Source organism: Salvelinus sp. IW2-2015, linkage group LG25 (assembly GCF_002910315.2).
Source record: "Salvelinus sp. IW2-2015 linkage group LG25, ASM291031v2, whole genome shotgun sequence".
Taxonomy (NCBI): Eukaryota; Metazoa; Chordata; class Actinopteri; order Salmoniformes; family Salmonidae; genus Salvelinus; species Salvelinus sp. IW2-2015.
Window position 1 is genome coordinate 21,096 of NC_036865.1, and position 24,105 is coordinate 45,200.

At 43.1% G+C, this 24,105-nt stretch overlaps 2 protein-coding genes across 3 annotated transcripts in view; one reads left to right on the top strand and one right to left on the bottom strand.

Moving 5' to 3' along the window:
- Positions 1-590: 590 nt before the first annotated feature.
- Positions 591-9,260, top strand: eif3s6ip (eukaryotic translation initiation factor 3, subunit 6 interacting protein). The gene is given in 15 exon segments (XM_023970081.2): positions 591-868; positions 1,193-1,235; positions 1,430-1,640; positions 1,734-1,813; positions 2,205-2,266; positions 2,453-2,522; positions 2,632-2,705; positions 2,926-3,097; positions 3,373-3,527; positions 5,031-5,201; positions 7,179-7,312; positions 7,672-7,845; positions 8,173-8,362; positions 8,500-8,580; positions 8,808-9,260. Coding segments are annotated over 15 exon segments (1,722 nt in total). The 5' UTR covers positions 591-838; the 3' UTR covers positions 8,883-9,260.
- Positions 9,261-9,920: 660 nt separating this feature from the next.
- Positions 9,921-24,105, bottom strand: part of LOC111951670 (cadherin-23-like) — a 67,835-nt gene continuing 53,650 nt past the window's right edge. Inside the window, exons 5-20 of one of the 2 annotated variants that reach the window (XM_070434849.1) lie at positions 23,008-23,127; positions 21,682-21,859; positions 21,266-21,477; positions 20,844-21,038; positions 20,340-20,453; positions 17,996-18,125; positions 17,509-17,772; positions 17,165-17,326; positions 15,064-15,320; positions 14,820-14,917; positions 14,361-14,561; positions 14,046-14,086; positions 13,812-13,872; positions 13,450-13,579; positions 12,754-12,873; positions 9,921-12,086 (exon numbers count right to left, since the gene is read on the bottom strand). In XM_070434849.1, coding sequence (XP_070290950.1) covers positions 11,748-12,086; positions 12,754-12,873; positions 13,450-13,579; positions 13,812-13,872; positions 14,046-14,086; positions 14,361-14,561; positions 14,820-14,917; positions 15,064-15,320; positions 17,165-17,326; positions 17,509-17,772; positions 17,996-18,125; positions 20,340-20,453; positions 20,844-21,038; positions 21,266-21,477; positions 21,682-21,859; positions 23,008-23,127 — 2,622 coding nt within the window. In that variant the 3' untranslated portion in view covers positions 9,921-11,747. Of the gene's footprint in view, positions 12,087-12,159; positions 12,579-12,753; positions 12,874-13,449; positions 13,580-13,811; positions 13,873-14,045; positions 14,087-14,360; positions 14,562-14,819; positions 14,918-15,063; positions 15,321-17,164; positions 17,327-17,508; positions 17,773-17,995; positions 18,126-20,339; positions 20,454-20,843; positions 21,039-21,265; positions 21,478-21,681; positions 21,860-23,007; positions 23,128-24,105 lie in introns of those variants that run through there. The other variant, XM_070434848.1, reaches the window with a different exon arrangement.

A 24,105-nucleotide genomic window follows, 5' to 3' on the forward strand; every position in this document is an offset into this window, starting at 1 on the left:
TCTCCCTGTCTCTGGCCCACACTCCAGTACAGTAGGTGGCGTTAATGTACCATAACGTTGAATGCCAACCGCTGATAAACTCACCTAGCACTGACGCTACGAACACAGCAACAGCACTTACGCTTCGAACACACCGACTGCGTCATTGCATCACTGCTGCATAACATTTTGCGCAGCTAGGCAACTATACTGATGCAGGTACCTTTTGCAAATGGTCGCATGCGGTTGGACACATGGAGGAGAGAATCATTTTCGCAGTATCCTCAAAACCGTGTCTTTTTGACACAACTGCTGACAGCTACAGGGACATAAACACACAAAATGCTGCTTGGAGACAAGTGTCCACGATAGTAGGATTGCCAGGTCAGTTTAGTAGCTGTCTCTTATACACATCTAGATGTGTATAAGAGACAGATGTACTTCTGGTGTATCGAAACGAAACACGCAGTCGGTGTGTTCGAAGCGTTAGCGTTTTGGGACACCAGAAATACATTCGTTTCCAATGAAACGCTGCGTTTGCTTTGCAGCATTGCGTTGCAGAGGCAGTTGCWGTGCGTTCGGTGTGGTGCATACGTTGGATTTGCATACGAACGTATGCGTCAAACTGTATGRGTTTATGGCTTGACAGAAATAGCAGCAGAAGGTGKATTTTTGTTAAATACATATCCAGATGACGCTGCATASTATTTGCGTRGAACTGTTGGTGTGTTCGAAGCGTGACTGTCTARTATTTGCTCGAGCTACAAATCGATTTCCGGTTCCTTTCCAGCGCGGTTTTGTTAAGCGCACATTTCTATGTAGCAGCTGTTTTGTATGAGATTGAACATATCCTAACATCATGTCGTACCCAACCGAAGAAACCGAAGAAGTACGTAGCTAGCTAACTGCCTATTTTATTTTCAACTGTTTATCTAGTGATCATAGTGCGGTCCGACACATTGGAACGTAACGCTAGCTAGGTAWCGTTAGCTAGCTAGGCAGTTGATTTTATAACGTTTTATTCGGATACTCACTCACAATTTGCCTTTCATGTGCGAAGTAGTGTTTATGAATTAACGTTACATAACTAGCTAGCTATTTTAGATAGACACCGGCTTCACCAACTAGGACTGTTGATGACTGATTGCTAGCTAAAGAGGAAGGCCATACGTCATGTTGATCATCATTTACATACTTCTCCATCTCTCCACAGTATGACCCTTATTCCTACACAAATGACGATTATCTTCATACTGGTGAGTGTGTAGTTTCATCTCGATATTTGTCACAGTTAATTGTACCAAATAGTAGACACCATAAAAATATAATCACGTCAATGATTACATTTCTATGGTAGACACTTTTTGCACACTATCCCACCATTACCACTTCAGTGCAAAACTATTCCTCAAGAATGCCAGTACCTCACCCATCCTCAATCTTCTTGCAGGTGACCCTAAAGCCGACCTGGCCTACGAGCGCCAGTARGAGCAGCAGACCTACCATGTCATCCCCGAGGTGATCAAAAACTTCCTTCAGTACTTCCACAAGACCATCTCGGACCTCATCGACCAGAAGGTGTACGAGCTGCAGGCCAACCGTGTGTCGAGCGAGAGCATCGAGCAGAAGATTTATGAAATCCAAGATGTCTACGAGAACAGGTACTCTCTCACACACTTTTCTGTAGTTATATCTTAACATTAAAACACTTGAGCGTCATGTTTTTCATCTTACACATTCTCCCCTCTCCCCAGCTGGAACAAACTGACTGACCGCTTCTTCAAGACGTCTCCTTGGCCAGAGGCTGAGGCCATCGCTTCCCTCGTCGGAAACGGTGAGTGTGTCAGTGTACTTTTACATAGTTGTGAGAGAAGTGCAAGTTATTATAGTGTAAATTGCTACGTTGTGTGGAGTGCAGTAGTAACATATCTGTTTCAATAAAGCTATGGCAGCAGGAGTGAATGAATGACTTTATTTGTTGTTTTTGCAACGGTGGGCAGAGAAACGTGGACCTAATGGTAGGAGTTTAAACTGTAAACAGGATATCTAGTGTCCTTTTAGGGGGTTCTTTGCTTCTTCTTTTTTTTTWMWGCCCTTTGCTTGTAGAGTGGCAACCATGTGGTTCACAAACTAGTTTGCCTTTGATCTTGTTGTTGCTCTTCTAAAAAAAAATTCTATAATGAAGTGGGAAGAAAGCAGGTAATCTTGTATTGTTAATAATTCAGATGCTGTGTTCCTGATCCTGTATAAGGAGTTGTACTACAGGCACATCTACGCCAAAGTCAGCGTGAGTATCTATCCATCCTGCCACCGAACCATTGTTTAACCCCTGTCGGCTTTAAAATGAAAATCTGACATCACCTGTCCTGGATGGATTCAAGCCAATGGAGTCATAATGCACAGATGATAATCATGTCAGTACTTAGAGGAGTTTTTACTTAAATGATGCCATTTTGTATTTTTTGACCATCAGGGAGGACCCACTCTCGACCAAAGATTTGAGTCTTACTATAATTACTGCAACCTCTTCAACTACATTCTAAGTAAGTCTGAGCACTAAAGATCTGTTGCCTTGATATATTTTCATATATATGTTGCCTTTTGGACTTTTTCAACGTCTCATTAAGCAGGTATATATTTTGTTGTATACAGATGCAGATGGYCCTGCCCCCCTGGAGCTTCCCAACCAGTGGCTCTGGGACATTATTGATGAGTTCATTTATCAGGTAAATGTTGTTTTTGCAGGTAAATTTATCAGGTAAATGAACATAGTTTGGTATGGCGCTTGTGCATTTTTGTTTTTCCAGCTTCAAAATGTGATTTTCAGACCAAATTTCTTCTTCATACTATAATGGCATTAATTTGATACCCCTCGGTCTTCAAGGTGCTATGGCACGTGGACTACATTAGAATAAGAAACGAGTATCCTCTTGTTCCCCTAACCAGTTCCAGTCATTCAGCCAGTATCGCTGCAAGACAGCCAAGAAGTCTGAGGAGGAGATTGAGTTCCTTAGGAACAACCCCAAGATCTGGAACGTCCATAGTGTTCTGAACGTACTCCACTCGCTGGTGGACAAAAGCAACATCAACCGCCAGCTGGAGGTCTATACCAGTGGAGGTAAAGAAAGGAGCTACAGCTGTAGATGCATTGGATCTGTATTCATATGTTGCATATCGTTATAACGATATATAATTTGTTGTGAAATATTGTTATAACGATATATTTTGCATCAATATATTGTTAAATCGGTACAACAATATCATTAATACAGACGGAGCATTATCTTACACCACAGATTACCTTCAGAMTCTTGTCAGTGGTCAACACTGAATGGTTGAGGAAGTGCATGGTTCATTTGCGACAGCTCTTAAAGGTTGCGTGTTGTGTTGCAGGCGATCCAGAGAGTGTGGCTGGGGAGTATGGCCGTCACTCCCTGTATAAGATGCTGGGATACTTCAGCCTGGTGGGGCTGCTGCGGCTGCACTCTCTGTTGGGGGACTACTACCAGGCCATCAAAGTCCTGGAGAACATCGAGCTCAACAAGAAGGTACACTTGCCACTGTAGTAGGACTGTCTGTGRACATACAGTACTGCTGAATAGAGGTCGACCGATTTCAGATTTTTGAACACCGATGCCGATTTATTGGAGGACCAAAAAAAGTTGATACTGATTAATGTGTATGTATATACACACGTGTATGTATATATATATGTATATGTGTGTGTGCGTAATAATTAAAAAGCTGTCAGTTCAATATTCCCAGTTAAGAAGTTTTAGCTTGTAGTTATTATATAGGAATTATGACGCGTCGACTATTTATCTCTATACCATTTGTATTTCATATACCTTTGACTATTGGATGTTCTAGTAGGCACTTTAGTATTGCCAGCCTAATCTCAGGAGTTGATAGGCTTGAAGTCATAAACAGCGTGTGAATCAAGCATTTCTAAGAGCCGCTGTCAAACGCAGTAAAGTTTGAATGAATGCAGACGAGCCTGCTGCGCCTACCACCACTCAGTCAGACTGCTATATCAAATCAAAGAATTCATTATAATATCATAAACACAGAAATAAGAGCTTTTGGTCATTAATATGGTCAAATCCGGAAACTACCATTTCGAAAACAAAACGTTTATTCTTTCAGTGAAATACGGAACCGTTCCGTATTTTATCGAACGGGTAGCATCCATAAGTCTAAATATTGCTGTTACATTGCACAACCTTCAATGTTATGTCATAATTATGTAACATTTTGGCAAATTACTTCGCAACGAGCCATGCGGCCCAAACTGTTGCATATACCCTGACTCTGTGTGCAATGAACGCAAGAGAAGTGACATGATTTCCCTAGTTAATATTGCCTGCTAACATGAATTTCTTTTAAATATGCAGGTTTAAAAAATCTACTTCTGTGTATTGATTTTATGAAAGGCATTGATGTTCATGGTTAGGTACATTCGTGCAACGATTGTGCTTTTTTTCCGCGAATGGGCTTTTGTTAAATCATTCCCCATTTGGCGAAGTAGGCTGTGATTCGATGATAAATTAACATGCACCGCATTGATTATATGCAACACAGGACAAGCTAATTAACCTAGTAATATCATCAACCATGTGTAGTTAACTAGTGGTTATGTGAAGATTGATTGTGTTTTATAAGATACGTTTAATACTAGCTAGCAACTTACCATGGCTCCTTGCTGCACTCGCGTAACAGGTGGTCAGCCTGCCACGCAGTTTCCTCATGGAATGCAATGTAATCGCAMTCCAAAAATGTCGATTACCGATTGTTATGAAAACTTGATATTGGCCCTAATCAATCGGCCCTGCCGATTAATCGGTCGACCTCTACTGCTGAAGACTTGTATCTATCTCTACATCTATCCCRAAATGCCCGCTGATATTTACAGACCTACAAATTAAGCAGTGTGCCTTTTTACTGTTGAGACCCCTCTTATCTTTGTGTACTCCATTTAACACTTATTCCATATTCCCTCTCATTTGTAACCCAGTCACCATCCTTTACTTTATATTTCATCTCTCTTACAGAGTATGTACTCTCGTGTGCCCGAGTGCCAGATCACCACCTACTACTACGTGGGCTTTGCCTACCTAATGATGAGGAGGTACCAGGACGCCATCCGTGTGTTCGCCAACATCCTCCTCTACATCCAGAGGACCAGGAACATGTTCCAGAGGTCCACCTACAAATATGAGATGGTCAGTGGCCAGTGTTTCCCCTATATGCATTTAGTAGCGGCGCAACGCTGCTGTTAAATCYTGACCGTCGAATACCAAAAAACAATGTAATTATTAAAAATACAAAAATTAATTGGAATGGTAAAATGTTTTCAGTGGAAACTTAAACAACTAAAACCAGATATAAAGTATGTAGAAAAGATGATGGCGTAATATATTTTTAATAAGATAATCTTTGAGAACTAACAATCACCTAAATAAAAACTAGACAGTCGGGGAACCTAAAATGTAAGAAATMTCATGGCATGGGCCCCCATTGTTTTTGTTATAGCGAGTTACTCAGATGGCATAAAAAAAATGCATAAGCAATGGCAAAATGTGTAGAATTTCAGGATATTAGCTTTAAAACAGTGAAATATTGTCTGTGGTCAAGAGGAAGGGCCACCGCTGCTGGAAAAAATTCTAGGGAAACACTGGTGGCAATGCTCCCCCTAAGCTTCGTGTGCAGCACCTTCAGGACTGCAGCGCAGAAGATATGCCAGCCGGCGCAGGGATGTTCCCTGCACATTTGTTGATATTGTTTGTTAGTTAACGAGTTATTAGCCAAGTTGTTTTTTAGTTGTTTTTTTGCAATGATTGCTTCCAACAAGAGCACACAACCTGTACATCTTTAGCCAGGTAGTCAGGTAACGACCTTTCTTTTTGTCTGAAATGTGCAGTGTTTTGTTTTGAGACAGGCTTGAATAGGTAGCCCCCCCCCCCAAAAAAAAAAAATATATAATCTGATTCTCTGAATAATTATAATAATAGTGTTTTGTGCGTTATACACAATACAAAGCAATTTCCAGTCACCTATTAGGCCCATGGTGTTAACAGACCATTTTCAATGACTTAAGCGTTCAGTCAAGTTCAAGCCCTACATTTAAAAAAAATGTCCAATGGAATAAAACATTTTTTCCGCCATTTTTAAATGGTCCTAACAGTGTAACATTTTGTATTATGTTTTCATTGTAAACTTAAAATGACTAAAACTAGATAGAAAATAGAATGGATAAACAGTACCAGTCAAGTTGACACACCTAGTCATTTAAGGGTTTTTCTTTATTTTTACTATTTTCTACATTGTAGAATAATAGTGAAGACATCAAAACTATTAAATAACACATYYAATCATGTAMTAACCAAAAAAGTGTAAAAAATCTGTGTTTTTTATTTGAGATTCTTCAAATAGCCACCCTTTTCCTTGATGACAACTTTGCACTCTAATAGTGCTAGTCGGGGGGAATTGAACATTCCAAAAACAATACATTTAGCAGTATAGATTTTATGTTTGAGCAAAATTTCACAGAATTAGCCATTGTAAAATGCATAGAATTGCAGGAAATTTACTTGAATGGAATAATTTCTCTACACTGCCAAGATAGGGAGTCTGTAAAATGTTTGCTGAAATTCAGGCACGCCGATGGGCCGACCGCGCCCCCTGCAAAGCCCACCACCTAAGCCCCTTTTTTTATCCAGAAACAACCCTGTAAAAGGCCTACATTGAACACCATAGGCTGCTGTAGACGCACAGAAATCAATATCTATTTTAATATGAACATTTTATGGGATGCATTTGATCCATTGCTTTTACTGGTACGTCACTCTGATAGGGCTAGTGAGCTCAAATAGCCTCAGTAGCTTACTTGGCCACTGTCTAAAACTGCAACCTGAAGTGGATGCAGCCTAAGTGTTCAACGTAAATGCATGCAGGAAGTTGCACAGAATGCTCACAAAGTACAAGTTTCCCCTCACAAGAGTTTAAATTTGCTTAGTGCCCCCCAAAATTTGGGGGAACATTGGTCAGTGGGCCTAACCTGCAATAACTATGATAGCTAGATGACTGATTTGTCATTGACATCTCTCGCTTAGAGCTGGGTCATGTTCCTAAGGGGACACGATGGAAGTTTTAAATGATCACGACCCTGGTGACCGGTTGAGTTCTTCCTGCTCCTCCAGATCAACAAGCAGAACGAGCAGATGCACGGGCTGCTGGCCATCGCCCTGACCATGTACCCCATGCGCATCGACGAGAGCATCCACACCCAGCTCCGGGAGAAGTACGGAGACAAGATGCTTCGCATGCAGAAGGGGTGAGCGAGAGAGAAAGACACTCGGGACAGAGACAGTTATAGGCCCAATCCCAAATCAACCCCTAGACACTACGTGGAGATCTGACAGGATTTGATTGGTCTAAGGCAGTGGCTCCCAACCGTTGTGCACTGGTGTGCTTTGAGGAACTCTCAGGTGTGCGGCGAAACTTTTTACAGCCATGGGTGTGCCACGGTTAAAAGAAAAGTTGGGAACCACAGGTCTAAGCAATTTGGTGAATCTTCCACCGTGCTTATCAGAGGGCAAGGTAGAGCTATTACAACATTGGGGTCTAGAGTTTGAATTTGCCCATGGTTGGTGTTTGAGACCTGACTGACATGACTGTGCGTCCCCCCCCCAGAGACCTGCAGGTGTTTGAGGAGCTCTTCAGCTTCGCCTGTCCCAAGTTCCTGTCCCCGGTGGTGCCCAACTACGACAACGTGCACCCCAACTACCACAAGGAGCCCTTCCAGCAGCAGCTCAAGGTGTTCGCCGAGGAGGTGCAGCAACAGGCCCAGCTCTCTACCATCCGCAGGTAATGCGCTATCTTTGTGAGAGTCGGATGTGCTGCTACACTCATATCTCTGTTAGGGGCCATGATGTTGATTAGGGTTGACGTCAGTGGGGTACACTGTAGAAAATCTAAAATGTGTGTCTTATTGGACAGTTAAAATAAGATTAGCTTTAATGTCCTCGAAGGGAATTTGTATTGGAAATTCAAGTTCAGCACCTCCTTGTTTCACGGCGTTTTCTAAACGTTTCTCCCTACTGAACACGACCCAGCTCTCTAGCGTTGCTCTCTAACATGCTTCCTTGGTTCCCTCCCTCTAAACTCTCCCTGCTCCATCTCTCTCCTGTCCAGTTTCCTGAAGCTCTACACCACCATGCCTGTGGCCAAGCTGGCAGGCTTCCTGGACATGACAGAGCAGGAATTCCGCATCCAGCTGCTGGTCTTCAAACACAAGATGAAGAACCTGGTGTGGACCAGTGGCATCTCTGCCTTGGACGGAGAGTTTCAGTCCGCCTCTGAGGTCGACTTCTACATCGACAAGGTGCGTGCACTGTTGTGTGTGAGACAAAGCCTGCTCGTGTCATTTTAGAGACTGTTTAATGAATTAACTATTGAATTAACTCTTTGGAAATAATGTATTGAACTAACCTGTATTCCCTGTCTGTTATGTGCCTGCAGGACATGATCCACATCGCAGACACCAAGGTGGCCCGCCGCTATGGAGACTTCTTCATCAGACAGATCCACAAGTTTGAGGAGGTGAGAAATGCTACATTTTCAAATGACTTTAGTGCTGTATTTCCATGTAGCAACAGTCCTCGTTTTCCTTTTGTCCTAGTATTTCTGTTACATTGCAGACATTTGCTTCTGTATTATTATTTTTTTTAGTAAACCTTCTCTATCAGAGAATAGAAAAGTTGGTCTCCTTCATGCTATTGGATTAACTTAATATACATTTCTGCTTCTGTGTGTTATTCACCATGCAGTTGAACAGAACGCTGAAGAAGATGGCTATGAGTGGAGCCAGCACCACTGCCACCACAACCACCCGGGCCACATGAGTCGGAACTCTTGATTTACAGTGTGTGGTCGGCCTACCTGGCTCCACCAAGAGAACTATCAATAATGCTTTTTCTATGTAGTTTGAAAAAAAACAAAAGATGAAGTGGTTTCCTGCTGGTGTTTTGTTCAGGTGCACATGTAGTCATCGTGGTCATTTCTATTAATGAACAGGTTGTACTGTGATTTTAGTACCTTTTACGAATAGTACAGTAGTTGATGATACATCAGAACCACTAGATGGCAACATTTAGCTACCAATGTCCAAGTTACTCTCTATCGTAAAAGTTATAGAACTTGAGTTTTGTATGTTATTAGGTGAACTACTGAGATTATCTAATGTTTAACAAATGTTAACTATAAAATGTCATCCAATATCATGAGCTGTGTATTGAAATTGTCAGATACTAAGTTATTCTACCGCTCTGTCATTCGCTACATACTTTGGTGTTCTGGCTCTGGTACAACCTATCAGTTTCTGGACCAATCGGATGCCCCTGAATGTGTTCGCTTTCGGTGAAGGGTCAGGGAGGTACTCCGATCCAGACTTGTGGAGGAGAAACTAATTTCTGTGGGTGTGGTGTAGTGTTTGGCCGGAGCAAGGAGTCTGGTTAGCCAGGGGTCTGTCAGGTCAACTTCAAGATAGTCAGTGACTGCTCAATCAGTAGACACATGATCAGCATAGTGTGTAGTTTTACAGTATAACTAGTTACCAGCTCCTCCTCAGTGCTCCCAATAGTGAAAGGAATTGGCTACACACTCCTATCAACCCACTGACCCTGGGACGGAGGCAGTTGCATATTTATTTTTTTATCACAGATCATCCACAACAACATTTCTCAACACGTAACTCAGGGCTGGGTGACAATGACAAATGGGAATATAAAAATAAATCATGCTTAACATTCAGGTCGGGAAACGGTTGCTATACAAAAGGAAAACTGACAAATGTCTCCAAAGTACAATGTAGTACACATATTTCAAACATCCATTTTGTCTCTACTCATTTTGGTAAGAGCATTTTTTTCTTCCAAAATATGTTTCTAGGGGTCTTTTTTTTTTTTTTTGCTTCACAATAAAATAAAGCAAATGCTGCTCATTTTGACCATGAACTCACTCTGGTGGCAATGTCAATTTTTTTTGTGGGGCAGCATGCCCTCTTTTTCATATATATACTCCCACCCTTACCCCTTCTGGCAATCCAAGGGCTAGATTCAGTCCATAGGGCTGAAGATCCGGGMTATAGCGCGATTGCAATTTAAAAACATAGTTCTCCGAAACTGCATTCACGGTAWACACTGCATATATTGGCTCAATCTTGCTATACCGCAGATCTTCAGTGCTATGGATTTKATTTTGCCTGAAGATAAGGCTTCCAGTTCCATACTGAGGCGTTGTTCCACTCTTACTCAGTCCCAATTATTTGTATTACCATATTGCCCATGTAATTTGAAGCGAAGAACTGTATTGATGCGCTCYCTGTGGCTCTGTTAGTGTACTCTTCAAGTAACAGTGAGTGTTCTCTTTTATTATTGGTTCATCCAGTCCTAGAGCTGCTCTACTGGGCCACTAGCCTGGCACGCAAAACAGATGTTACAGTGTCCAGCGTTCAGCGTTCAGTCTGGTTTAACCAGGCTACTTGGCCACTATAGCAGAGTGGGTTTATTTATTAACCCGCTGCATACTGAAGTGGTCTCTTGTGCTAATATCCAGACAAAGCCTGATCTTCATCTGTGCTCCTCAATGATGACATCATTAAACAAGTCSTTCTGTAGTCCTTTGTCCTTTAATAGTCAAATATCACGGAGACCTATGTTGGTGTCCAGTTAGGTCTCCAAATTCAGGGTACCCAAGACAACCCATTCATCGGGAGACAGAACAGAAGTGCACTGCAGTCACCATATCCAGACCTCAAGTCCTTTCAACTCAAAGAATGTCCTTATCTATCCCCTCTTCCCTTCCTCACCCAATAAGTGCTCATCCCTTACCTCTTTTACAGTAAATAAAAAAAAATACATTTCTATGTCATGTTAACTATTTTCGACAGTCCATTTGGTGGCCGTTCGCTGGTCTGTGTTTTTTTMTGTGTGCGAGTGTGTGCAACCTAGGACGTAACTCCAGAAGGACACTGTACTTCTGTCTGACAGTAGGCTGTTATTGGACAGATCTCCCCTTATAAAAAACAGTCTTGGCCTCTCCATCTTGATCTTAGAATGACTGTAGGAGACCAAATGGTGTCCTGCAAGAGATGTCCCAGACAAGCTGGCCACAGTGTCTTCTTTTTCACCATGTTTAATCTTAGTAGTCTTTCAATTTGGTCTGCTATTCTATGTTCCAGGTCTTCGATTGACACATTTATTATTTTTTATTCTACCTTTAATTAGCTAAGCACAAATTCTCATTTACAATGACGGTCTACACTGGGGCAAACCCGGACGACGCTGGGCCAATTGTGCACCGCCCTATGGGACTCCCAATCACGGCTCGTTGTGATACAGCCTGGATTCGAACCAGTCTGTAGTGACGCCTCTAGCACTGAGATGCAGCCCCTAAGCCTTTGCATTTGGTCCACCATCAGACATTAAACCAAATTCAAATCCATCTTTGAAGGGATCCCTCACACATGCCATCCATGGCTCACGAAGATCTTCACTGGCATTTGAAGTTCCCAGACTGCACACACTCCACCTCCTCCAACCTCTGGCCCTCTACCCGCTTTCCCCAATCTCCCCTGGCTGTATCCTGGTCACAGTGGTCAGTGTCTGACCCTCAGTTTTTGAGGAGAGGATAGGGGAGAAGGCAGGGGGACAGCAGTAGGACACTCCACTCAGTCGTGGCTCTTCTCAGACCAGCGAGGCCTCGGCTAGTCATAACTCTGTGATCTCCAGCGGGCTCTCGTTCAGCATGTCAGTATCCTTGTTGTTACGGTGCAGCGGTGTGGACTTGGCTGACTCAGTACGGGTGTTGCGCTCAGCGTACAGCCCGCCATCGGTGACGTTCAGTGCCTCTGTGGAGCCTGCCAGGGCCCGCTGGTCGTCCTCTGGCAGGCTGTTGAGGTCAGAGGTTAGGAGTGTGCCCGTGCTGCTGTGGACGCCGTCGGGCCCCCTCATCTCAACGGGGAGCTTGTGTCTGAAGCGCAGCGTGCCCCAGCTGTCACCCATGGCCACACGGTCATCCTCGTCATCATCCAGGTCACTCTGGATCAGCTGGGAGAGGAATGAAGGGACAGGCATGGAGGATAGGAGAAAAATGTACAAAAGTAGTTAGCACCAATTGTCTCATCAAAAGTAAATAACATTGACATTCAGATGCAATATTGTGAAAAGGAGTGCAGCAGTCAGAAATTTGCCTGAAAGGAATTCTGAGGAGAAAAACAGCAGGTAGTTAGCACTAGCAGTGAGTTGCAACATCCTATCGAGCAGTAAAGTGGGCTGGCAGTGGCCTACAGAAGTCATGCAAACAGAGTGAGAGGCAGTGAGATGGGGAAGCGCCAGTAGAGGAAACAGTAGTGAGAGRGCGCCCTCCAGTGGCAGGGAACAGGACAGCACACAGCAGCAGGATTGGACCTGCTTTTTCTCACGTTCCACCTCTGTGACTGACGATTGGTCGCATTGGCTGGTCGACTTGGTGACCAGTCTGGCTGCAAATAGCTTTTTGAGCCTCAGGTAGTTGTCCAAAACCCCATTGAGCAGTGAGCCCTGATAGGACAGCAGTTAAGGTAAGTCACAGTCAATCAAAATCACATTTACCCATCCCAATATGTTTTAGATAGCTGCACAGAACCTAAAAAACAATGTTTTAATATTAGTCCTCAACAGGAATGTGTGAACTCTGCCACTTGAGAGGACACCTGTGTGTGTGTGTGTTCCTCACCTTAATAGGCCCTTCCCTCATGATCTGGCCCAGCTTGGCGACATTGTCGTACTCCTGGATGGCTGCCCTCAGGTAGCGGTCATCCTCAGGCTTGGCCTGGGGCTCGCGGCCAAACGTTCCCTGCAGGGTGTAATGCAAACACACACACACTTCAGTTAAAGACTAACGCCTGGCTTCGAACATCACTGGGGATAGGAGAGACAAAGAAATTCAGAGCTGACTTTGGTCGGGATTCAATGAAATGCGTACTGCACTGTCGACAATGCAGGCAATTTCCATMATGTTTGCGGGGATCGCATTCACGGTAAAATGCAGCAGTCGGCTCAAGCATAAATTACCTTTAAAAGTCAAGTGCAGTGCGCTTGTCAACAATGTGCKTTTGATTGAATCCCGGCCTGTGGGTCACTCGGAGGGCAGAGCCATGATGACTAATTGGAGCTCATGTAAACCTGAGACAGATGGTGGTTTCATCTTCCCTATGGTGTTAGTAGCACAATACTGTAGCACAATCCTGTGTAGTGTGGTGTTCTGTGTGCTGTATAGTGGATATTCACAAGCCCCATGGTTGGGCACAGTACTTATTAACAAAGATAACTCGCTGCACTCATAGAAATTCATAAAGTTGGATAAATTAATATAAACATAAATGGCTGTACTCATAGAAGTACATGAACATACGTAGATAGCTGTACTCACGTGAGTCCGAGCAGGGCTGTTCCACAGGTCAGTGATCTCACTGAGGTTCACTGGCAGGTCTTCTTCATGCTCTGCCTGGGCAGCTAGCTCCAGGTTCCGACAGAACGGGTCCAGCCAAACAGGGTTGGCCCTGAGTGTCAACAACACAGTCTTAGCTATAACCACACATAGCTAACACTTCACCAGTCTAATTAGATAATGTATACACAACTCTCAGACATTTAAGATCAGCACAACATGCATCTGTGAGCTTGCAAAAGGAATAAGCCGCCACAGACATATCAATGAAATGAGTGAAGTGCAACAGAGTAGGTTTAAAATATTTCTAAAATGCATTCACACTGTAATCTAGATTGTCTCACCCCTCAAATGAGTATATATTGGTGTTGGGCATATCCAGGATGTCCATGAGACCGTGGTTTCCTGGAAGACAGACAGGTGGATATTATTATTATCTCTCTCTCTCTCTCTCTCTCTCTCTCTCTCTCTCTCTCTCTCTCTCTCTCTCACTCTCTCACTCTCTCACTCTCTCACACACTCTCACTCACTCTCACTCACTCTCACTCACTCTCACTCACTCTCACTCACTCACTCACCTGTGGATCCTGCTACAATGGCTTTCAGCTTCCTCTTGTGTCTGTAGCACAGAACATCACACAAACAGGTGAGATGATCAACATGTTTACATAGCCAAGTCAAGGTAGTGTCTCCTATCATAGCCAGTGTGAAGTAACACCATTACAAATTCCATTGAAAGAAAAAGTAATTAACAATTGAGATGAACTGAAAGAACAATCAATACTTTGATTCATAAGAGCATATTGTAAAATGGAGTGGTTTAGTATGAATATGATTATTGGATTGTATAAATTAAAGTGGATTATAATATGTTTGACAATTACAGATCTTACACTGTGCGATAGTACCAGTTTGTGAAGATGAACAACATGGCTGCCAAGAAGAGCAACACAGCTAGGATAATGATGGCCATCTGTAGCGTTGTGAGGTCATCAGGTGCTCTCCTGCTGATGGCAGGCTGGACGTCCATGATGTTGTAATTCCTGAACAGGTTCCTCAGCTGGTCCTTGTTCTCATCAATCATCTGAATCACCCTGTCAATCACAAGACCAGGGAAGGAGAGACAATGGGCTTAGCATAGAGAGGAGTAGACTTATTCAGCATGGTTTTAGTGTAGTAACAATGTAATGACATAGAAATATAATTACTAGAAGGGACAAAGCCCCCACAGACCACTGCAATTTGACCGGAAAATTCATGGCTACACTAACTATGGGTAATGTCCGTTCTAGTAATTACATTTCTATAGGTAATAACATGATAATAAATGATACTGCCAGGCAGCAACTGACTTTTCCACGTCCAGGATGCGGTTGGTCTGCTTGTTGACCACATGTATGAGCACGTCTGTCTGGGCAAAATTCACTCTGCCTTTCTTGTCCACGTGGAACTGAGCAGAAACAGAGGAGGAGATGACAAAGGGGGATAGTGGGACACACACATTTCATACGTCATTTTATACACTAGCATGCATACATGCACACACACARCTGCACAGAGACACACACATCRTTCACATCCCCCAACRCCACCTACCTGCACATCGTCCGTGTTGACTATGGCTCTGGTGATGTTGGATAGCAGGTTGATAAACTCCTCCTGGAACTGTTGAACCCGCTCGGGTATCTCGTTGATGATGATCTTTACCCGCTGGTCGTCCCGCAGGATGTAGATGTCTACCATGGCGATGTCACTGTGGCCCGCCAGGTCCCGTGCRAATACCTCCACCATGAAGTAGCCCGGGTCGTAGGCCGTGAACAGGTCAAAGGTACGGATGATCCCATCTGTCTCTCCTAAGGTTCAGGGCCAATTCCATTGTGATTCACGGTTATCAATGGGGTTGAGGCCCATTCCTTTTCAATTCAGTCAATTTACAGTAGTAAATTCATTATCTGAATTTAAATTAAAWTGATCCCAACCATTGTTATAAAGGAATGGTAAGGAGACTTTGAAGGGAAAAAGATTTATCAACACGGTTAGGGCCAATTTAATTTCTGTCAATATTTTCACCTTAATTGAAATGGAATTGATCCCAACCTTAGTTATCAATGAGTATAGTAGGGGGCAATTCTATTTCAATTCAATGAATTGCCTTAATTTTGAATTGAAATGGAATTGATCCCAAAATTGGTTATCAAGGATTAACTTCTCTAGGGTAGGGGGCAGCATTCGGAATTTTGGATGAAAAGCATGCCCAAATTAAACTGTCACCTACTCACCCCCAGAAGATAAGATATGCACATTATTAGTCGATTTGGATAGAAAACACTCTTAAGTTTCAAAAACTGTTTGAATCATGTCTGTGAGTATAACAGAACTTATGTAGCAGGCGAAACCCTGAGGACAAACCATTCAGATTTTTTTTTTTTTAGGTCACTCTCTTTTCAATGGGTTTTCATTGGGAAAACAGATTTCTAAGGGACCTGCTTGCAGTTCCTACCGCTTCCACTGGATGTCAACAGTCTTTAGAAATTGGTTGAGGTTATTCCTTTGTGTAATGAAGAAGTACGGCCATCTTGAAGGAGAGTCACTCGAAGTGTCCTGTTTGTTAGAGGCGCGAGACCAGAAAGCTAGCTATAGTTGGTTTTAATCCTGTATTGAACACAGATTAAATTTTATCGATTATTAACGTTAAAAAAATACCTAAAGTTGTATTACAAAAGTAGTTTGACATTTTTTGGCAAAGTTTACAGGTAACCGTTGAGATATTTTGTAGTCACGTTTGAGCAAGTTGGAAATGGTGTTTTTCTGGATCAAACGTGCCAAATAAATGAACATTTTGGATATATATCGACGGAATTAATCGAACAAAAGGACCATTTGTTTATGGGACATATTGGAGTGCCAACAACAGAAGCTCGTCAAAGGTAAGGCATGAATTATATTTTTATTTCTGCGTTTTGTGTCGRGCCTGCAGGGTTGAAATATGCTTCTCTGTCTTTGTTTACTATTGTGCTATCCTCAGATAATAGCATCGTTTGCTTTCGCCGAAAAGCCTATTTGAATTCACTGGATTCACAACCAGTGTAGCTTTAATTTGGTATCTTTCATGTGTGATTTAATGAAAGTTAGATTTTTATAGTAATTTTCTTAGTAATTAATTTGAATTTGGCGCTCTGCATTTTCTCAGGCTTTTTGCCAAGTGAGACAGTAGCGACCCGCCTAAACTCAGATTTTTGGAAAGAAATATGAACTTTACCGAACAAAACATACATGTATTGTGTAACATGAAGTCCTATGAGTGTCATCTGATGAAAATCATCAAAGGTTAGTGATTAATTTTATCTCTATTTCTGCTTTTTGTTACTCCTCTCTTTGGCTGGAAAAATGGCTGTCTTTTTCTGTGACTTGGCTCATACCTAACATAATCGTTTGGTGTGCTTTCGTCGTAAAACCTTTTGGAAATTGGACACTTTGGCTGGATTTACAACAAGTGTATCTTTAAAATGGTGTAAAATACTTGTATGTTTGAGGAATTTAAATTATGGGATTTCTGTTATTTTGAATTTGGCGCCCTGCAGTTTCACTGGCTGTTGACGAGGTGGGACGCTACCGTCCCACATACCCTAGAGAAGTTAACAAGGGATACTACACAAACACAGATAATAGTCATGCTAGGCAGTAGGCAGTGACTGACCTATGATGAAGACATTTCCTATGTCCTCAGAGTCATTGGACTGGAGTTTAATGTAGCGAATGGACAGGACATGGTACAGCACCAGGCTGTTGTTCCCTATGTCGTTGTCTATGGCCTGTACCCGGATCAGATCTGAGCCCACCTTGGCATCAGCTGCCACACCTAAAAGGAGAGAGAGAGAGGGGAAGGGGGGGACACAAAGAGAGAGGATGAGAGAGAGAGAGAGAGAGAGAGAGAGAGAGAGAGAGAGAGAGAGAACTGGTTAGTGAGAGCAGCACAATATTATCAATTCACACACATGCATATAGAAACACAAACCCCCACCCCAGTTTTATGTACAGTACCTGCAGTGTACTCCAGCTTGGTGAAGCGCGGTGGCTGGTCGTTGATGTCCTCCAGGTAGATTCTGATCTCCTGCAGGGTGGCGTCATGGCTGGGGTCAAGCACACTGCCCCGGGCTGACCTCCGATCCCTGGGAGGGACCCAATTCCTGTGGCTGGAGGCCTTGACGATGATGGAGTATACTGAGATGTCCTCACGATCCAGATCCTTCTTCACCTTCAGTATGCCCCCTGGGCTCAGGCCAAAGTTCCCCTCAGTATCTCCCCCTAAAGGGCAGGGGTGGAAATCAGTGTTACATCCATTCATAGAAGGGACAGCAACAGGCAGAAGCCAAAAAGGTATTTCATTATTCAGTATTAGTAATAATGGACTGATATTTTTACATTGTCCGGTATGGATGAATCCATGTGTGTGTGTGTGTGTGTGTGCATGTGCTTCTGTGCCTGTTTGTGTGTGTGTCTGTAGTGTTGTGTTGTCCTCTCCACAGACCTGCTATGAAGTAGTAGACTACAGCGTTTGAGCCTTCGTCTGCATCCACAGCTCCTTTCACATTACCCACTACTGTCCCTGGAGTAGAGTGCTCTGCCACAGACAGAGTCTGGTACGGTAGGCTGCCTCGCTGAGAGCGAACCAGGCAGACAGGCATGCATGCACACACACACACGCACACAGATACATGAGCCAGACGTAAGACAAAATCGTCACACATATGAAACCAACACATTAGCCCRGTTTATACCTGGTTCTAACATGCATCCTTTGTKCTGATCTTGTCCACATTCAGATTGTGCTCACATTTTCAGACAGGTGTAGACGATTAAAAGACGCATTGTGATCTGATTGTGACCAGATCTTCCTGACCACCTCCCTTCAACATTGTGTCATGATATCTTTCAAGTGTAGATGGATCTGGACAGTGAAACCATATACAGTGCCTTCAGAAAGTATTCATACCACCTTGACTTATTCCACAGTTGTTGTGTTACAGCCTGAATTCAAAATGGATTAAATAGATAGAAATATCTCATTTACATAAGTATTCACAACTATCAGTCAATACTTTGTAGAAGCACCTTTGCTGCAATTACAGCTTTGGGTCTTTCTGGGTAAGTCTCTAAGAACTTTCCATACAAAGTGTTATGTTTGGGGCAAATCCAATACAACACATTATGGAGTACCACTCTCCATATTTTCAAGCATAGTGATCATGTTAGGGGTATGCTTGTAATCGTTAAGAACAGGGCAGTTTTTCAGGATAAAAATGTACGGAGCACAGGTAAAATCCTAGAGGAAAAACTGTTTCAGTTTGCTTTCCAACATTTGCCCATTATTCTTCAGAAAATTCTTCAAGCTCAGTGAAATTAGTTGTTGATCATTGCTAGACAACCATTTTCAGGTCTTGCCATAGTTTTTTCAAGCAGATTTAAGTCAAAATTGTAACTTGCCCACTGAGGAACATTTGCTGGTTTCTTGTTAAGCAACTCCAGTGTAGATTTGGCCTTYTGTTTTAGAATTTTACTCAGTAATGTGTTGTATTGGATTTGCCCCAAACATAACACTTTGTATTCAGGAAAAAAGTGTYTTGCTTTGACACATTCTTTTTGCACTATTACTTTAGTGCCTTGTTGCAAACAGGATGCATGTTTTGGAATCTGTTTATTGTGTATATTTGGAATATGTTTATTCTGTACAGGCTTCCTTCTTTTCACTCTGTCAAATAGGTTAGTATTATGGAGTAACTACAATGTTGTTACTCCACAACAACATTGTAGTTTGTTTTCTCCTATCACAACCATTAAACGCTGAAACTGTTTTAAAGTCACCATTGGCCTCATGGTGAAATCCCTGAGCGGTTTCCTTCCTCTCCGCAACTGAGTTAGGAAGGACGCCTGTATCTTTGTAGTGACTGGGTGAATTGATACACCATCCAAACTGTAATGAATAACTTCGCCATATTCAAATGGATATTCCATGTCAGTTTATTTTTTTTAATTTTTTTACCCATCTACAGTACCAAAAGGTGCCTCCCTGGTCTTTGTGGTTGAATCTGTTTTTGAAATTCACTGCTCGGGGTAGAGAGATGAGGTAGTCATTCAAAAATCACGTTAAACACTATTATTTGCCACAGAGTGAGTCCATGCAACTTATGTTTCTTGTTAAGCACATTTTTACTCCTGAAGTTATTTAGGTTTGCCTTGTGGCAAAGGGGTTGAATACTTATTGACATTTCAGCTTTTKYTTTTTAATTAATTTGTAAAAATGTCAAAAAACYTCATTCCACTTTGACATTATGGGGTATTGTGTGTAGGACAGTGAAAACAAATCTCAATTTCATCCATTTTAAATTCAGGCTGTAACACAACAAAATGTTGAAAAAGTAAAGGGGTGTGAATATATTCTGAAGGCACTGTAAATCGCCATAATCTCGTAAAATCTGATCACAATGCAGACACAGTGGACAAATATGACATATTTCTGAAAATGTMGACAAGATCAGGACAAAGGACGCAGGCTAGTGCAAGGTGTATATGAGGTTATTGACTAATACACAAACACAGTTCACAAAATACCAAATAAAAAACAAATATGAAGGGAGAGATATCTAGAGATTTGAAAAGGTGGWTTGATCACACAAACATGCTCGGTACAGAAAGAATATACTGCCGTTTCAAGTATCACTTAGTGGTAAGGTATAAACCCAGAGTTTGATTTATAGCTGAGGAGTCCAGGGCTATGTTTCATTGCAGGAAGATGAGTGTGAATTAGGGCAGAGTGGAGGGAAAATCTTCCTCGAATGAGACACGGCCAAGCTCTCTAACTCTCCTCCACTCACCGGGGGCTTGAAGAAGACAGGCTCGTTGTCATCGATGTCCAACAGCGCCACCTGTAGGGGCTGGGTTGTCTCATAAGGCACGGGCTGACCTAGGTCATAGGCCACAACAATCAGCTGAGGGACAGGACACAGTCCGTTAGTTAGACATAAACAATACACACACACACACACACACACCCACACACACACACACACACACACACACACACACACACACACACACACACACACACACACACACACACACACACACACACACACACACAACACAAAACACCAACACAAACCTAATGCACACACTCCATTACTGTGTAGGTTTATAAGTTGCATATCAGCTTGTTCATTCCTGTCTGGGCTGAATCCTAACCAGAAATCTGCCAGGCCTACACTCAAACTTTGCATTTCTTCCATTGACCTCAAGGTATGATTCAGGTTGTCACCAGCTACAAGTGCATGTGTATGGTTAGAATTGGGCCCTAGGTCGTGTCTTGTCAGTCCACTCACGCTGTGCAGGGCCTGCTTCTCTCGGTCCAGTTTGARGGCGGTGGTGATGACTCCTGTAATAGCGTCAATGTGGAAGTTCTCCCAATCTCTGTTCCTAGCGCCTGTCTGGAGGAAGGCATAGCGCACCTCTCCATTCACCCCRTCATCCCCATCTGTCGCAAACACCTCGTACACCAGCAGGCCTGGGGCCTGCTCCTACAAGGGGGGGGGGGGCAGACATCATTGAGATTTGAGATATCCTGTTTGTATGCACTATAACTACAACTGCAGAGATTTTTACAGTAGCACTGTGTAGTTGAGCAACAGCTTCATACATGCAAAAAATTATAATAATCTGTTTATACATTTTTACTATAGTGCTAGGGACTTCTAACACCATATTGTAGTGCCACCAACATGCACAAGCAAACATATACACACACCTCCATGATGTGCATGATGGTGCCGTTGGTGGGCCTGACGAACATGGGCCTGTTGTCGTTGACATCTATGATGATGATGTGTAAGGTGGCGGTACCCCAGAGGGGTGGTTTGCCCTGGTCTGTAGCCACCACCGTCAGGTTAAAGCACTCAAAGGACTGCAGCAGACGGAGAGAACGCACCAGGCCTGTGTCAGCYTCCAGAGAGAAGGCATCTGATATACCATAGAGAGGGAGAGAGAGAGAAAGAGAGAGAGATACAGGCTTTTGTTTTAGCCCAGCACTATCACACCTGATTCAACTAATCAATTGCTAATGAAGACCATAATAAGTTAAATCAGTTGTGTCAAAACTGGGCTGGAACAAAAGCCTCTTACAGTACCTATGACGATGTGTGTGTGTGTTTGTGTGGCTCCTACCTGCCCCTGGGCCCTGGAGGCTGTAGTACAGCAGACCGTTCTCCCCCTCATCCAGGTCATTGGCAGTCAGCGTGATCACAGATGTCCCACTGGGCTCGTTCTCAAACACACTGGTCTCAAAGATCCGCTCTGAGAAACGCGGACGGAAGTCATTCACATCCAGAACGGTCACCAAGACCTGAGAGAGACAGACCAGGGACAGGAAAATATGATGTGGCCCCGTGTGGCTCAGTTGGTAAGAGTGTGGCGCTAGCAATACCAATGTTATGGTTTCAATCCTCATAGGGATCATAATACACTTATTACCAATGCAAAGATATACACAAAGTAGCCAGTTTATTAGGTACACCCATCTAGTACTGGGCCGGACCCCCCTTTGCCTCCAAAACACTCTGAATTCTTCGGGGCYTGGATTATACAAGGTGTGCCATTCAAACGTTGCTCAATTGGTATCAAGGGACTTAACATGTGCCAGGAAAACATTCCCCACACCATTCCACCACTGTACCGTTGACACCAGGCAGGATGGGGCCATGGTCTCATGTTGCTTACGCCAAAACCTGAATCTGCCATCAGCATGACGCCATCAGCATGACGCAACAGGAACCAGGATTCGTCCGACCAGGCAATGCTTTTCCACTCCTCAATTCCAGTGTTGTTGATCATGTGCCCACTGGATCCACGTTCTGTTTTTAGCTGATAGGAGTGGAACCCAGTGTGGTCGTCTGCTGCAATAGCCCATCCYTGACAAGGACCGACAAGTTGTGCATTACGAGATATCGTTCTGCACACCATTGTTGTACTGCGACATTATTTGCCTGTTTGTGGCCCACTTGCTAGCTTACGTGATTATTGCCATTCTCCATCAACCTCTCTCATCAACGAGTTGTTTTCACCCACAGTACGGCCACTGACTGGACGTTTTTTGTTTGTTGCACCATTCTCGGTAAACCCTAGACTCTYTCTTGTGGGAAAAGCACWGGAGGCTGGACGTTTCTGAGGTACTGGAACCMGTGCGCCCGGCACCGACAATCATACCACGCTCAAAGTCGCTTAGGTCACTCGTTTTGACCATTCTAATGCTCAATCGATCAGTAACTGAATGCCCCGATGCCTGTCTGCCTGCTTTATATGGTAAGCCACGGCCACGTGACTCTCTGTCTGTGGGAGTGAAKCATTTTTGTGAACGGGGTGCTGTCCCTAATAAACTGGCCGCAGAGTATTTTGAACATACATTTTTTATTAACATTTTAGTCTTATCCAGAGTGATTACAGGCAGTGTATTCAACTATGTTTACTTATGTCCTACTACATTATGAATCCCACCTGAACAGATTTCTCCCGTCGGTTGTTGGGGCTGCCCCCAGGGTTGTCCCTAGCTATGGCCGTCAGGGTGTAGTGGTCTTTAGTCTCTCTGTCCAGTGGAGACAGAATGTAGATGTCACCCTGACAAGAGAGGGAGGAGGAAAAGTAGGAGGAGAAAGAGAAAGAGGAGAAAGAGGAAGATGATTATAAAGTGTAGTTAGGCAGTTTCGGGGAGAGAGTTTAGGCTTCAGACAACACATCTAATCCACAGCAGGAACTTCCATATTTGGGTTTGTCTTCAGTATTGGAATGCAGACAGAGCAGGAACTCCTTCTTCTTTGGCATCCAACTTTTAGATGCATACACCGCTACCTACTGTACTGATGTGCCATTCACGGCCTACCTACATTCAATTATTTGARATGGTAATACAAAATTTTGAAAAAGGAAAAGGAACATTGCCCTGCCAACTATTAGCCCTCACAAAAAAAACACCACCCCATTCCACTATTTAACCCTATCTAGTTCTACTCCATACTAACGGTCTGAGAGGACATAACACTACCACTCAACACCCCCATAAGCTGTTTTGCTGTAAATCCTCGCAATTCCAAGTACTTCTCTGCAGCTGCCACCAAAACCTCTATTTTCTGTGACTATCGATCCATMTCTGCAGTACAATTGACAACCATGGCTGTACAGTACCAGTCAAAAGTTTGGACACACCAACTAAATCAAGGGTTTTTCTTTATTTTTGATATTTTCTACAGTCGTGGCCAAATGTTTTGAGAATGACACAAATATTAATTTTCACAAAGTTTGCTGCTTCAGTGTCTTTAGATATTTTTGTCAGATGTTACTATGGACTACTGAAGTATAATTACAAGCATTTCATAAGTGTCAAAGGCTTTTATTGACAATTACATGAAGTTGATGCAAAAAGTCAATATTTGCGGTGTTGACCCTTCTTTTTCAAGACCTCAGCAAACCGCCKTGGCATGCTGTCAATTAAACTTCTGGGCCACATCCTGACTGATGGCAGACCATTCTTGCATAATCAATGCTTGGAGTTTGTCAGAATTTTTGTTTGTCCATCCGCCTCTTGAGGATATCCACAAG